At 49.9% G+C, this 16,000-nt stretch overlaps 1 protein-coding gene across 1 annotated transcript; it reads right to left on the bottom strand.

Annotated features, from left to right (window-relative positions):
• Positions 1 to 103: 103 nt before the first annotated feature.
• LOC119906166 (adenomatous polyposis coli protein-like) lies at positions 104 to 13,469 on the bottom strand. Its single transcript, XM_038723715.1, has 16 exons — positions 13,424 to 13,469; positions 10,686 to 10,841; positions 9,589 to 9,676; positions 9,190 to 9,412; positions 8,754 to 8,862; positions 7,615 to 7,728; positions 7,296 to 7,358; positions 5,729 to 5,779; positions 5,562 to 5,648; positions 5,301 to 5,478; positions 5,012 to 5,212; positions 4,810 to 4,905; positions 4,317 to 4,456; positions 3,227 to 3,304; positions 422 to 538; positions 104 to 337 (listed from the first exon to the last, which is right to left on the bottom strand). The coding sequence occupies exons 2-16, from the start codon at positions 10,818 to 10,820 to the stop codon at positions 119 to 121; spliced, it is 1,899 nt and encodes a 632-aa protein (XP_038579643.1). The 5' UTR covers positions 10,821 to 10,841; positions 13,424 to 13,469; the 3' UTR covers positions 104 to 118.
• Positions 13,470 to 16,000: the final 2,531 nt, after the last annotated feature.

Below are 16,000 nucleotides of genomic sequence, written 5' to 3'. Positions count from 1 at the left end.
TTGTTTACAGGTTCTTTACCCCTTACAGGTTGTTTACAGGTTCTTTACCCCTTACAGGTTGTTAACAGCTCTTTACCCCTTACAGGTTGTTAACAGTTGTTTACCCGTTACAGGTTGTTTACCTGTGTGCCTCGTTGGTGGCGATAAGGCTGGAGACGTTGCGCAGGATGCCGCCGCCGCTCTCGATGATGGCGAGCGTGTTGGTGTGGCTGCGGTGTGTCAGTGTTCCCACCAGAAACGCCAGAGCGCCGTCCACGGCGCAGATATCCGCCTTGTTCTCTGTGCAGTGCGCCGACAGGTTCCAGAGCGCGCTCAGTACAGACTTCAGAGTCGATTCCTTCAGGAGTAGGAGCAGAGCAGGCAGCTGATTAGAGAACCAACAAACACAAACAAACAGCACAGCTAAACTGTTGTTGCTTACCTTCTGGACCTCAAGAGCACAGCCCATTAGTGCTCGCACGCTACCGACCTCGCGCAGCGTCTTCTTACTGTTGACATCAGCACGCCACGACAGGTTCCTCAGCACGCTTGCTATCACCTGGCAAACAAATAAATATTCAAACAGGAGACAGATGGATCCATTTAACACAGACTAGCGAGGGGGACAGGCGAGTTACAGGTGAGGGGAGTTACACGTGAGGGACAGGCGAGTTACACAGGCGAGTTACACAGGCGAGGGACAGGCGAGTTACACAGGCGAGGGGAGTTACACGTGAGGGACAGGCGAGTTACACAGGCGAGTTACACAGGCGAGGGACAGGCGAGTTACACAGGCGAGTTGCACAGGCGAGGGACAGGCGAGTTGCACAGGCGAGGGACAGGCGAGTTGCACAGGCGAGGGACAGGCGAGGGACAGGCGAGTTACACAGGCGAGGGGAGTTACACGTGAGGGACCGGTGAGGGACACAGGCGAGTTACACAGGCGAGGGGAGTTACACGTGAGGGACCGGTGAGGGACACAGGCGAGTTCCACAGGCGAGGGACAGGCGAGGCGAGTTCCACAGGCGAGTTCCAGGTGAGGCGAGTTCCACAGGCGAGTTCCAGGTGAGGCGAGTTCCACAGGCGAGTTACAGGTGAGGCGAGTTACACAGGCGAGTTACAGGTGAGGCGAGTTACACAGGCGAGGGACGGGTGAGTTACACAGGCGAGGGACAGGCGAGTTACACAGGCGAGGGACAGGCGAGTTACACAGGCGAGGGACAGGCGAGTTACACAGGCGAGGGGAGTTACACGTGAGGGACCGGTGAGGGACACAGGCGAGTTCCACAGGCGAGGGACAGGCGAGGCGAGTTCCACAGGCGAGTTCCAGGTGAGGCGAGTTACACAGGCGAGTTCCAGGTGAGGCGAGTTACACAGGCGAGGGACGGGTGAGTTACACAGGCGAGGGACAGGTGAGTTACACAGGCGAGGGACGGGTGAGTTACACAGGCGAGGGGAGTTACAGGTGAGGGGAGTTACAGGTGAGGCGAGTTACACAGGCGAGTTACAGGTGAGGCGAGTTACACGTGAGGCGAGTTACACAGGCGAGTTACAGGTGAGGCGAGTTACACAGGCGAGTTACAGGTGAGGCGAGTTACACAGGCGAGGGACAGGTGAGTTACACAGGCGAGGGACAGGTGAGGGGAGTTACAGGTGAGGCGAGTTACACAGGCGAGTTACAGGCGAGGGACAGGCGAGTTACACAGGTGAGGGGAGTTACACAGGCGAGTTAGACAGGCGAGTTAGACAGGCGAGGGACAGGTGAGTTACACAGGCGAGGGACGGGTGAGTTACACAGGCGAGGGACAGGTGAGGGGAGTTACAGGTGAGGGGAGTTACAGGTGAGGGGAGTTACAGGTGAGGGGAGTTACAGGTGAGGCGAGTTACACAGGCGAGTTACAGGTGAGGCGAGTTACACGTGAGGCGAGTTACACGTGAGGCGAGTTACACAGGCGAGTTACAGGTGAGGCGAGTTACACAGGCGAGTTACAGGTGAGGCGAGTTACACAGGCGAGGGACAGGTGAGGCGAGTTACACAGGCGAGGGACAGGTGAGTTACACAGGCGAGGGACAGGTGAGGGGAGTTACAGGTGAGGCGAGTTACACAGGCGAGTTACAGGCGAGGGACAGGCGAGTTACACAGGCGAGGGGAGTTACACAGGCGAGTTAGACAGGCGAGTTAGACAGGCGAGGGACAGGCGAGTTAGACAGGCGAGGGACAGGCGAGTTACACAGGCGAGGGACAGGCGAGTTACACAGGCGAGGGACAGGCGAGTTACACAGGCGAGGGACAGGCGAGTTACACAGGCGAGGGACAGGCGAGTTACACAGGCGAGGGACAGGTGAGGGGAGTTACAGGTGAGGCGAGTTACACAGGCGAGTTACAGGCGAGGGACAGGCGAGTTACACAGGCGAGGGACAGGCGAGTTAGACAGGCGAGTTAGACAGGCGAGTTAGACAGGCGAGTTACACAGGCGAGTGACAGGCGAGTTAGACAGGCGAGTTACACAGGCGAGTTACACAGGCGAGTTACACAGGCGAGTTAGACAGGCAAGTTACAGGCGAGTTACACAGGCGAGGGACAGGCGAGTTACACAGGCGAGTTACAGGCGAGTTACAGAGGCAAGTTACAGGCGAGTTACAGGCGAGTTAGACAGGCAAGTTACAGGCGAGTTAGACAGGCAAGTTACAGGCGAGTTAGACAGGCAAGTTACACAGGTAAGGGACAGGCGAGTTACACAGGCAAGTTACAGGCAAGTTACAGGCGAGTTAGACAGGCAAGTTACAGGCGAGTTAGACAGGCAAGTTACAGGCGAGTTAGACAGGCAAGTTACAGGCGAGTTAGACAGGCAAGTTACACAGGTAAGGGACAGGCGAGTTACACAGGTGAGTTACACAGGTGAGGGATAGGCGAGTTACACAGGTGAGGGACAGGCGAGTTACACAGGTGAGGGACAGGCGAGTTACACAGGTGAGGGACAGGCGAGTTACACAGGCAAGTTACAGGTGAGTTAGACAGGCAAGTTACACAGGTGAGGGACAGGCGAGTTACAGGCGAGTTAGACAGGCAAGTTACAGGCGAGTTAGACAGGCAAGTTACAGGCGAGTTAGACAGGCAAGTTACACAGGTAAGTGACAGGCGAGTTACACAGGTGAGTTACACAGGTGAGGGATAGGCGAGTTACACAGGTGAGGGACAGGCGAGTTACACAGGTGAGGGACAGGCGAGTTACACAGGTGAGTTTACCTGCTGCAGGTCTTCACTGTCAGACTTGAGCTGAGCCACCATCGCTCTCATACAGCCCTTCATGGAGCACAGCGTGGCCTGAAAATAACAACAGAAAGCTGTAATCTGATTGGCTCCTGAGAGAGAAATGAGCAGGGATCAGGGGTGAAAAGGTGACAAAGCACTGGGTCTCTAAGCCCCTAACGCCTCACTACCGCCGTAACGTTACACCGCGTGTCAGCTAACATGTTTCCTGTTTATTTAGCGGCCACGTCTGAGCGAGAAAGCGTCTGATCATTACAGGCGATCTTTGCAGAAACACGTGTGATTATCAGAGTGCATCACTCAGTGGTGAAATAAACCCAGGAACAGTCTGCAGTGAAGCGGCCTGGTTACTGCTACAGTTATCATCACAACACATCGGTGTAAGATGCTGCTGTGGTCGTGATCAGGATGACTGAATAAAATACTGATTTATTGATTCGACATGTTTTTGACATTTATTTAGGATAGACTGGTTTGTTAATTGAGCAACTTTTTCTCTTATACAAATTATACAATACCCAAAATTAGTAATTGAAAATAATAACAGCCCCATAAATCCCATTTACAGAGACTGTGGCTGTCTGAAATCACCCACTGCTCACTATATAGTGAGCTCGCCATTTTGTAGCGCTGTCCCAATTTATAGTGAGAATTATTATACCACTCAATGTATCCCAGAATGCATTTTGAAAAGTAGTGCACAACCGATGGTCACTAACCTAGCCGCCTGTACCATCATGCATTACGCTGATCAAAAAAAAATATATAAATAAACTAAAAAAACCTGACAATCAGACGGCAACAACGTAATTAACGGCACCGAAATAACGGAGAAGTGTCCAAAAGCGTTGTTTTAATAATGCGAGTGAGCTCACTATGTAGTGCTCTGCATACAGCTGCTACGGGGGGGGGGGGGGGATTTCGGACACAGCCTCTGTGGTTCCAGCAGCGTTCACTAAATCAAACTCTCATGGTCACGTCTCACTCAGGCCCCAGAGGGCCCACAGGCGACGGACTTTTCAGACATTGAACCATGAACCAGGTGTAAAGGGTAGTTTCCTCTCACCTTATTGGCCACGTCTCCAAAGGTGAGGTTGGTGAGCGCCATGCCGGCGTATCGCCGCAGCGTGACGCTGTAATGATCGCTGCTCAGACCGAACATCTCACAGTCCACCTGCAGCAGCTCTGCCACCGCCTGCAGACCTCCTGCAGGGGCAAATAACCCACAGACAGACAGCATCAGAAAACAGTTGGCGGAAACAGTCAGTCGGCGGAAACAGTCAGTCGGCGGAAACAGTCAGTCGGCGGAAACAGTCAGTCGGCGGAAACAGTCAACATCCTGCTCAGAAACCATGAAACAAAGATGAAACAACAGTTTTAAAGGGGAGCTGAGGGACAAAGAAAAACTTGCAGGACGGGTGGCTAACACTGCCCACAGCAGCCGGACGCTCAACTCCTGCAGGTACGCTTCTCTGCTTCTGCACCCTCACACCATCTAGGGCAGGTAACACTCTGCCCTGTACATCTATCCCGGTCAGTAGATCCGGTGTCAGACTCACCGAGCTCGTTCATGGCGTGCCGGTGTTCTTCGTCAAAGGACAGCTTCATGAGGACGCAGACCGCCGGACAGATCTGATGCTCCACCGGAGATGGCACTGAGGACACATTTTATATATTAATATTTAGAACATTCAGCTGCAGCAGTGCGTCGTGGTCATGTGACGTGTGGCCTGATTGGTAAGTGTATGTGACATGACTCACTGGGGTTCTCCTCCTGGTCCACGCCCCTCTCGTGGTTCTCCTGCCAGGTCCAGCACGCCTCACAGTAATGACGCACCTGCTCCAACAGGTGGAGCACCCTGATCTCGCGCCGGCCTCTTTTATCGTCGGGCTGGCTGTGAACTATGTTGTGCAGCGCCGCCGACGCCCGCGCACGAGCCTCTTTGCTGCCGCGAGAGTTACCTAGGCATCGGGAGACCAACAGGTGAGTCAGGCAAGTTACCTCAAGAAGACAACCCACTTCAAATATTTGACCTCCACAGGAACTGACCTAGCAACAGGGAGTCCTTGTCGTTGCCGTGCAGCAGCTGAATGAGCAGCGGCAGACAGCCTGACTGACGCATGGCGATGCACGAGTCCTGTGAGCTTGACATGGCGAGCAGCGTCCGCGACATGTCGTCTTTATCGTGCGTCCCCAGCATGGACAGAAGACTGTACACCATCTCCACCTGTAATGGGTCGACGCAGAGGCTCACAGTGATTGGGTCCTGAGGGCAGCATGAGCAGGGCTGTTACTGGCAGAAGTACTAACCTTGGTTCCCAGGTGGCTGGTGATTCGTCGAGGCACAGAGTAGCCCGCCTCACTGGCCGGCTCATGGTCCAATCGGCTGCTGGAGCTCTGAAGGAGGAAAAGAACAAAAGATTAACTAAATGCCAAAAGAAAAGAAAGGGAAGTCGAGTGATGGAAAGGACACTCACCTGAGCTCCGGCCAATCCGCTGCTGTCACTCACCCCCTGACCTTCATCTACCTGGGGGGTGGGGGGGAGAGAGAGAGAGAGAGAGAGAGCGCGCTTGTGGTTTCACAAAAGGTAAGACAGGAACTTGAAAGTTCATGCTGTTCATGTTATCTGCTGCTGCTGCCTGAGAACCAAGCAGGAACCTCCGGGTCGGACAAGTGAAACCTTAAACCCGCATCCTCTCTGACAGCCAGCAGGGGGCGACTTAAACCCACTTCTTCTCTAGCAGCCAGCAGGGGGCGACTTAAACCCACTTCTTCTCTAGCAGCCAGCAGGGGGCGACTTAAACCCACTTCTTCTCTAGCAGCCAGCAGGGGGCGACTTAAACCCACTTCTTCTCTGACAGCCAGCAGGGGGCGACTTAAACCCACTTCTTCTCTAGCAGCCAGCAGGGGGCGACTTAAACCCACTTCTTCTCTAGCAGCCAGCAGGGGGCGACTTAAACCCGCATCCTCTCTGACAGCCAGCAGGGGGCGACTTACACCCACTTCTTCTCTAGCAGCCAGCAGGGGGCGACTTAAACCCACTTCTTCTCTAGCAGCCAGCAGGGGGCGACTTAAACCCACTTCTTCTCTAGCAGCCAGCAGGGGGCGACTTAAACCCGCATCCTCTCTGACAGCCAGCAGGGGGCGACTTAAACCCACTTCTTCTCTAGCAGCCAGCAGGGGGCGACTTAAACCCACTTCTTCTCTAGCAGCCAGCAGGGGGCGACTTACACCCACTTCTTCTCTAGCAGCCAGCAGGGGGCGACTTAAACCCGCATCCTCTCTGACAGCCAGCAGGGGGCGACTTACACCCACTTCTTCTCTAGCAGCCAGCAGGGGGCGACTTAAACCCACTTCTTCTCTAGCAGCCAGCAGGGGGCGACTTAAACCCACTTCTTCTCTAGCAGCCAGCAGGGGGCGACTTAAACCCGCATCCTCTCTGACAGCCACCATGGCGACCTGTCAGTCAGGATAGAGGCGGCTCGTGTGTGCTGCTCTGTAAACATTTAACCAGCGCCGCTGAAAAAGCTCATCAGGAGTCGGCTGCTCATTTTTCAGTGAGTATGTTTAGTTTTAAGCCTGTTTTTCGCTAGCTAAAATTAGCATCACAGTTAAGGTGAATTGCAGATGCACCTTGCTAACCAAGCTAGCTAGCTCCACTCTCTGGTTGGAAAATAATCAAGATGGCGGTGTCCAAAATGCCAAACTGGAGGCTTCCAAACGGCAGTCCACAAACCAACAGTGACGTCAGGGCGGCTCCGCCCACTTCTTTACACAGACTGTGGTGAAACCAGCAGTTCCACACATCAAACTGGTTTCCTGTTGCAGCTTGTGGATCAACAGAATCAGACCTGATCAACAAAAGCTGCCGACACTCAGCTGTGACACTCGCCACGCCCTCTTCTTCGGTGGTGGTTTAACAGCAGCTGCTGGAGAATCAGCTCCATCATCCAATGAGCTGGAGCTCCCAGAAAGAGCAGGTTTATTATGACGAGTGTCCGTTAAAGTCTAGATGTGTTGTAGTAAAGAACAGGTGAAGTTACCTGCAGGCGAACTCCCAGCCTCAGGATGTCCTTCTCTATTTGCTGAATACGAGACACACGAGCCTGAAGAGACACACAGACATTATTCAAACATGGGAGAAAATGAAATATTCTGCCTGTCTGAGAATTTTCAGGGTGTGTTTGAAGTCGTTTGAGAGCCAGTAGAGGGCTCACTGAAGGGAAAGTGTGTTCAGACAGGTGAAAATTAGCCTGCTGGCTAACACTGGCACATTTACAGAAATGTTGATTAATGTGCACTGTCCTTAAATAAATAAATGAAATGAAATGAAAATGAAAGAGCCTCCAGCTGAGTTCATACCTGAGCTCTCCTCTCCATCTCCTGACAGGAGCCCAACTGTTCCTCCATGGCTGAACGGATCTGACGAGCTTCAAACTCCAGCTGACGACGACTCATATCCGTCTGCAGAGTGAACTACAAACAGAAAACTACAACATTAACTCCAGCTGACTCGTCTGCAGAGTGAGCTACAAACAGAAAACTACAACATTAACTCCAGCTGACTCGTCTGCAGAGTGAACTACAAACAGAAAATTACAACATTAACTCCAGCTGACTCGTCTGCAGAGTGAACTACAAACAGAAAACTACAACATTAACTCCAGCTGACTCGTCTGCAGAGAGAACTACAAACAGAAAACTACAACATTAACTCCAGCTGACTCGTCTGCAGAGTGAACTACAAACAGAAAACTACAACATTAACTCCAGCTGACTCGTCTGCAGAGAGAACTACAAACAGAAAACTACAACATTAACTCCAGCTGACTCGTCTGCAGAGTGAACTACAAACAGAAAACTACAACATTAACTCCAGCTGACTCGTCTGCAGAGAGAACTACAAACAGAAAACTACAACATTAACTCCAGCTGACTCGTCTGCAGAGTGAGCTACAAACAGAAAACTACAACATTAACTCCAGCTGACTCGTCTGCAGAGAGAACTACAAACAGAAAACTACAACATTAACTCCAGCTGACTCGTCTGCAGAGTGAACTACAAACAGAAAATTACAACATTAACTCCAGCTGACTCGTCTGCAGAGTGAACTACAAACAGAAAACTACAACATTAACTCCAGCTGACTCGTCTGCAGAGTGAGCTACAAACAGAAAACTACAACATTAACTCCAGCTGACTCGTCTGCAGAGAGAACTACAAACAGAAAACTACAACATTAACTCCAGCTGACTCGTCTGCAGAGTGAACTACAAACAGAAAACTACAACATTAACTCCAGCTGACTCGTCTGCAGAGAGAACTACAAACAGAAAACTACAACATTAACTCCAGCTGACTCGTCTGCAGAGTGAACTACAAACAGAAAACTACAACATTAACTCCAGCTGACTCGTCTGCAGAGAGAACTACAACCTGTATGATGGTTACACAGTCTGACTGTTAAATGAATCTGTAACTTTGGCTTAAAGTACTTTACGTTTTCAGTGAGCGGCAGACTGTCGATCCTCTTGGTGAGATTCTGCAGCTGAGCGTAGTACCAGTCCTTCTCCTTCTCCTCCTTCTCCAGCTCAGCCAATAGGAGAGATCTTTCAGGGGGCAGCAACCAATCACAGAGCAGGACAGGGAGATAGAGGGAACATTAATAATTTTACAAAAACCACAAATATGGTCACAAAAATGAATGAACGCTGAATCAGCAGTATACAAGCAGTAGTAGTATTTTGGTATTGTTATTAGATGTTGCAGTATTAACAGTACAGTCCTAGTAGTATTTTCAGCAGTACTATTAGTGGTTACAGTATTATAGTAGTTGTACTCTTTATACAATCGTCTTTTCAGTTTTGTAATCAGTAGCAGCAGTGGTACAGTAGTGGTAGTACTCTCAGTAGTACTGTCAGTCCTCTCCACAGTACCTCTCCTTCTGCAGCTCCTCCAGGCACCGGTCGTGGCTGTCTCTGCCCGCAGATGGCAACCCTCTCCTGGGGAAGGCAGCGGTTGTCGGGGGGCCTTGAGCTCCGGAGCTTCCAGCCGCTCCTCCAGGAGCTCCGCAAGCTGAAGAGGCCGAGCTGGAGGAGGACGAGGGGGGCAGGGGAGACCTCAACCTGGGCTTAAAACCTGCAGAGTCCAGGCTCATCTCTGGAGGAGGCACACAGATAGATTGAACCGTGGAGACGAGGTGCAGCGTGTCAAAGCTTTAACATTTTATATGTGCGACCGCTGGGCTTTCAGAGGTTTCACACATCCAGAGACCTGCCTGGATTGGAAGCGTTATATTCATGTGCTGATTGTCTGTATGCGTTTGTTTTCTTCACCTTTCAGTCTTTCGATGAGCTCCAGCTGACAGCCTGACGCCTCTCCAGACTCTTCTTCTATGGTGCCCTGCAGCTGCTTCAGCACTTCCTGTTGTCCATGAGAAAATAAAGGTGGTACAGAGTTAGTGTTTGCTGATGTGGGTAGCACAGTTTCATAGGTTTAATAACATCAATACATTATTGATCTCTCTAATAATCATAAAACGGCTGAAGTTGAAATCACGAGTACCAAAAACATGGAAACTGATTTAAGACCAGTTCAGTTCAATGTACTTTATTAGCATGAATGTTTAAGTGTGTTGCCCAAGCAGTCTGCAGCGAAATAAAGTTTACATTTGAATACAACATGAAGAGAATTAATGCAAAGATGGCTGTTCACAGTTTAGCAGCTATAAGTTCCAAGAACAGAAATAACTCTCTGCCTCTCTGTCTGTCTCTCGCCTTTAGTCTATCGCTGCTTCGTCCTTCACTCACCACGATGAAGCGACAGCGTTCAAACAGCGACATGATGGGAACTAACAACACTCAGACTGTCCGTGTGTGTTTTCTGCTCATCGACAGAAAACAGGAAACAGGAAACAGGAAATGGGAAGTGAGTGTGTGTTTGGAGAGGAAGGACGGGACAATAAAGAACAAAAAAACTACAGGTGAAGAAACAACAAAAAACAGGGAGACATAAAAATAAAAAAGCAGAAAGATTCCACCAGATAAAGAAGTAAAATAAGCCCCTTTTCCACCGCACAGTACCAGCTCGACTCGGCTTCGTTTGGTTATCCAACAACAGCAGGGGAAAACACAGCTGGAAGGTTTTCATACTGCTTATCTGAGGGTACTCTCCCTGGGTACTATCTGCAATGGAAAACGGAGCACGCCAAACCGAGGCGAGCCAAGGCGAGCAGATACTGGTAATGGAAAAGCGGCATATACAATACATACGACACCGATGATCACATTCTGATAAATAAATTTGCTGCTGTTCCCCTGGACTTTCAACACGCCGGATGATTTCCCCAGTCTGCCATTCAGTCTGTCTGAGTAACTTGTAGTGGCACTGTGTGCAGTATTTTTATACATTTCAGGGCCAATGTTATACCCACCTTCATGTTCGAGGCCTCGGTCTCCAGTTTGGTCAGGTGGTTGGAGTTGTCTTGCAGCTCCTGTCGCAGATTGGAGTTCTCCATCTTCAAAACCTCCACCTGCCTCAGCAGCTGGTCGTACGACGCTGCCGCCATGTTGGAGGACCCACGTCTGACCTGCACAGAACCACCAAGAATCGTGACACTGTAGTACTGTGGTACTCTTGGTCCAGGTAGTGAGACGCTAGCTAGTTAGCAGCTACAACTCAATTAAAATAGCTACAGTGGTCCGCCATGGGCTACTGCGGCGTAACCGGCCTTAATGAGCTACTGCGGCATTGTTCATGACGTCATGGGGCCGTAACGCCACCAGCTTAACGGACTAAAGGGATGTGAACAGTGAAGTTACTAAAACAACGTCCGCGCTGCAGTAACACCTTCACATCCTAAAACCTCCAGAGTGTGGCAGCGTTTCACTCTTCACTCAGCCAGAAAGGTCGTGAACTGCAGCAAAGCTCTCCTGGAAACACCGGAGCGTCTGAAGAGAAGGCGCGTAACGCTCCGTGAACGATCAAGACTCGTCTCGGTCAGCTAGTTAGCGAGCTAGCTGTAACGTTTTCTATACAGTTGGTCAATTTGATTGATTGTTACAGTAATGGCGCTGAGAGTAGCAAATAATTATGATACACAACGGCCGCGTTCACATTCCAGATGTGCCCTACTTTACAGTCAAACGCTGCATCGCTCATGGCGACGTTTGCAGCTGGAGAGCGTGTTGCTGCCGAGTGCGCAAGATCAGACAGCACCCGACAATTTCAAACTTTCTAAAGAAGAGAAAACTGTCTGTGCGGGAGGCGGCGGCTAATCCGCCACAAACTCCCGAGTTTTGTGAGTTGTTGAGTTAGAAGAAACTATATAGATGTTGTTAAACACTGTCTACTACAAAATTGTTATTATTGACCCCTCTTGTAAATTTGTCAAATGTAATGCCTGACGTTATTCCTGTCTTTGGATACAGGGTCAGTTTGTCCCGGCGTGAAAGCTGCTGAGATCAGTTGAACTTTCTGTTGCTGCGGCAGAAACGTTCATTAAAAGCATTTATTTTATTGTCTTGACCGTTAATTAGCACATGTCTAAAACAACCTCAGGTTTAATTTAAAAGCTGAATTTAAAAAACCACGTATGCCGATTGTGAACAGTTTCTCATTTGCAACGGTGACCTGGCCAAGAAAGTGTAGACGTGCAGAACAACATATAGTTACACTATGAATGAATTAAAAAAATACTTAACACACTAATGAGTCTGTAAGGAGAATATTTGAAAGTGCAGGTGCTGACCATTCAAGGAGGCAGGTCAGACTGTATGCGTAAATGGTATGGCAACAATAAAAATCTATCTAAAATATTCAAAATCTCTCTCTCTCTAAATAAAAAGTACAGAGATCTATAAACATTTTGTGCAAGTTGAGTTCTAACTGTCGACGTAGATCAGGTGGTGTGTAAAACAGTGTGGCAGTAGCGGTGGGAAGAATGATATTTGAGCATACTTGTGCAGATGGAATGGATCAAAAGAGCATAAAACAGGTGAAACTGTGCCACTAAGAAAGGGACATGACAGAGGACTTTTAGTAATGGTGTGCAAAAGTGAGTGTTGGAGGAGACCCAGCATGTACAGAGATCGGATAAGAGTTCAGACAGACGTGCTTTAAAGGCAGTGAGGGGGGTGAGCGTCTTTAGCATGAGGGTTTTTGTAACTCATTCCAGTCTTTGGCAGCGGAGAACTGGAAGGAGTGGCGCCCGAAGGTGGTGTGGGCTTTTGGGGTGACCCTAAATGAGAGGCATTGTGTCATTTTGTGATTCATAATCCAAATAGTAGATTAATTGTGTCAATAATCGATTAATCGACTATGAAAGCAGTCGTTAGTTGCGGCCCGGCAGGCTGACGGGCGCTCCGGCAGGCTGACGGGCGCTCCGGCAGGCTGACGGGCAGAGAAACACTTGTTATGCATCACGGCGGATATTTTAAAGCCACAGCGAACACATCAAGACCACGTTGGTTTTGTTCTGATAAAGCCTCCAACCTGCGCCTGAAAACAAAAATCCCAAAAACGAGTGTTGTGTCTTTTCGGTGAATGGTTGGATAAATACTGTGACAATACTACGACTCTACCGGGATACTTTCTAATACACACAGCGTGACATACCGATACCAGCATGTCCCTGATACACAGTACTGCAGTACTACTGCAGTAGTACTGCAGTACCACCACACAGTACTTCGGTTGAGCCACAGTGAAGCGGCCTGACAGATTCTGTATTATTAACCCATCACAGCGATCAGATGTGAGCAGCTTCCTGTCTGGGAGCAGGACAGCCTCTCCTCCTCTTTCATTTTTTATTTCCTCCCTCTGCATCCATCCTCCATCACCGGTCGGCCATTTTCTCTCCCTCCTCTCTCCTCCCTCCATCACCCCCCCTCCTTCTTCTCTCTCCTCTTCTCTCCCTCCATCACAGGAAACTAAATAAATTCAAACCACCACAGAAGAAGGAAAACACACCAGAGAACAGACAATGAAAGAAGAAAAATACGACCCCCCCCCCCCCCCCCAACGTAGCTTCCATCCCCCTCCTGTTCTTAATCCGTCTGACACACAACAATAAAAACAAAAGAAGAAGAGCGCGGGTGAATGAGCGCACAGAAGAAGAGCGCGGTGAATAAAGGCTGATTGTGGATAAAGAAAGAGAAAATGGCAGCTCACCCCATCGCTGTAGCCTCCATCACCCTCCCTATGTCTCTCTCTCTCCGTCTGACAGAGAGCAGTCAGCTGGGCCCAGCAGCAGCCAATCGGGAGGCAGAGCCAGAGCCTCCTCCCCCTCCCTCTCCCAGCATGCTTTGCAGCGGCCGCTGCAGGCAGGCTGTCCGGGTTACAGAGACACAGAGCGGCACTGTGCAGCCTGATCAATACTCTTCTTCATGTGTTCAGCAGCTCACAGTAAAGCAGAAAGCTAATCGTTGTTTTCATTATTATCAGTCCAAACGATATCTGCTCTCTTTCTGGTATCCGTGAGCTGAGACCGGCAGGTGGCGTGGAAGCACCGCAGGCTGCCGATCGGTCCGAGAGAGATAACCCAGCTGAGCTGCTAACGTAAGCTCAGGTAGTTTTTAGTTCATGTGAGCGCCATCAGAGAAACTGCACCGCAGACCTCCTTCAACTTTGGGTCCGAGCCAAACGTAGACCTGAGAACAGGCCTGCAGGATGGAGGATCAGCAGAGTTCACTGCAGCGATGACCAGCTTGATATTTTTGATATTAAATGTACTTAAAGAGGCGGTATTCTGCTTTCCCCTCTCCTTTGAGTTATAAACCTTTTTTGTGCTGTAACAGGTTTGCAAAGTGAAAAAGCCCAAAGTGAGTTCCCACAGAAAACTCTGCTCTCAAAACAGCTCGTTTGTAGTCCAGCCGCTTCCCTTTCATCCCTGTGACGTCACAGGGATGAAAGCTAAACGCGCCTCATATAACGAAACAGCGAGCTGCAGCACACAGCTCTCCTCTCCCTTCCAAACACTAGCTACCCTCCAGGCAGTCAGTGGACAGAAAGTTGTTCCTGTGATGTAGAGACAGAGCTCAGTTCAAACTTTATGGATACAGATTAATAACTCGCCGCTCTGAAACTCTCGCTCCAGTCCGGACGGCTGAACCCGAGCCGTTTACCGGCCTCTCGCTGACCCATGTGAGCATGTGCAACTCTCAACAAAGATCATTTAGAGACAAGATGTATCACTCCATAGCTAAAACGAAGCCTTCAACACAGGCTGAAAAGAGGAGCTGCAGCAATGTGCAGGATGACAAAAATATAACCATGGAAACCTGCTCTGGTACAAACTCTAAATAAGGTGAGGAACCTGATGAGCAGAAAACCACCTCTTTAAGACTGTTTGTAAGACGCTTATTCATCAGGAATGGAAAGCAGAGACGTCGGGTAAATGTTTGGGGAAGCCAAGTGAGAGGGGACGTCCTTTATTGAGCTCAATTATCTAATGTACTGTGCAGGGAAAGATTTACACTAAACCGAGTCATATTTTAAAGATGCACACCGTTATCAAAACACACGCGCTCAAAGTTGCATTTACCGACACGTGCGCGCTCTCTCTCTCAGCTCGATGCTTACAGTAAACAGTACACACAGGTTACGGTTAAGAATAAAAGAAGCATTCACAAGCTCCATCAGGATTCAAGTTTTACATTTGCATAGTAGCAGCGGTGCAGGTATCAAACAGGCCTACACACTTCTTATTTAATGCTTGGCCAAATGTTCATAACACCGACCAACACAGTATTATTCAGGCAGGTGCCGTCCGGAGCTCATTATCTATGCGTACACAACCACAGTAAAAACAATCAGGTTACTTCACAGCTAAATCCAGGCAAGCAAAGCAAAACCAACAATATAACCACATCAGAAATCACACACCGATTTCTGATGGTCACATATATTCAGTTCAGTGAGGAGGAGGAGACCTTTCACTCCCCCCATCTGAAAAGGAAGCCGTTCTCCTGTCTGTCACGGTGAAGTGGTCGATAACCAAGTTGTAGAATTTCCCACTGCAACAGAGTCAGCTGAAGTCTGGCGCTACCAGCTGGCCTCTCTGTAGGGATCTAGTTTTCCTCATCGAACCCCTTTTTCCCCTCCAGGCGCAGCTCCAGCGTTTAATACATTTAATCTTCCATTGCTCCTGTAGTCGCAGTTTAGTAAAACTATTATTTTTATTAAATAGCCACCGCGAGTTGTAACGTAAGTTAATAGTGCACCTTTTTTTTTACCAAGTGAAGTCTGTGTGAAACTAACAGCAGCCCAGCGTTCCTGTTGGTTGTGTGTCGCATTGAAACTGGTCCCCGCTGTACCGGGGCTATTTGTCGACACGTAGTCGATTACGTAAATACGTCGACTCAAATTACGTGCGCGGAAGCGTCGCTGCATCAGGTGTTAGCGGGAGCTGCAGCTGCCAGACCGCCCCTTAGCCCCTTCGAGTATTTCAGGGTTGACAGCGTGCTGCTTCTCCGAGGGCTTCACTGCAGCGCAGCTGCTGTCCACCAACACGTGGAGCCAAAGGATCCCGCAGCGCTGACGGCAGCGCCGCACATCCTGTTTCCTTTGTCCACACGAGCGCGGCGCCTCATCGACACGAGGACGCGTAGCGTTTCTTCATCGACTTCATGTTGACGGTCATTTCTGCGCCGCTGCTGTCATGGTAACGTTACACCGCGTGTCAGCTAACATGTTTCCTGTTTATTTAGCGGCCACGTCTGAGCGAGAAAGCGTCTGATCATTACAGGC

Source organism: Micropterus salmoides, unplaced genomic scaffold (assembly GCF_014851395.1).
Source record: "Micropterus salmoides isolate LMB-PRFRI ecotype aquatic unplaced genomic scaffold, ASM1485139v1 Ms_hic_scaffold_16, whole genome shotgun sequence".
Taxonomy (NCBI): Eukaryota; Metazoa; Chordata; class Actinopteri; order Centrarchiformes; family Centrarchidae; genus Micropterus; species Micropterus salmoides.
This window is presented reverse-complemented; position numbering and strand designations above follow the sequence as displayed.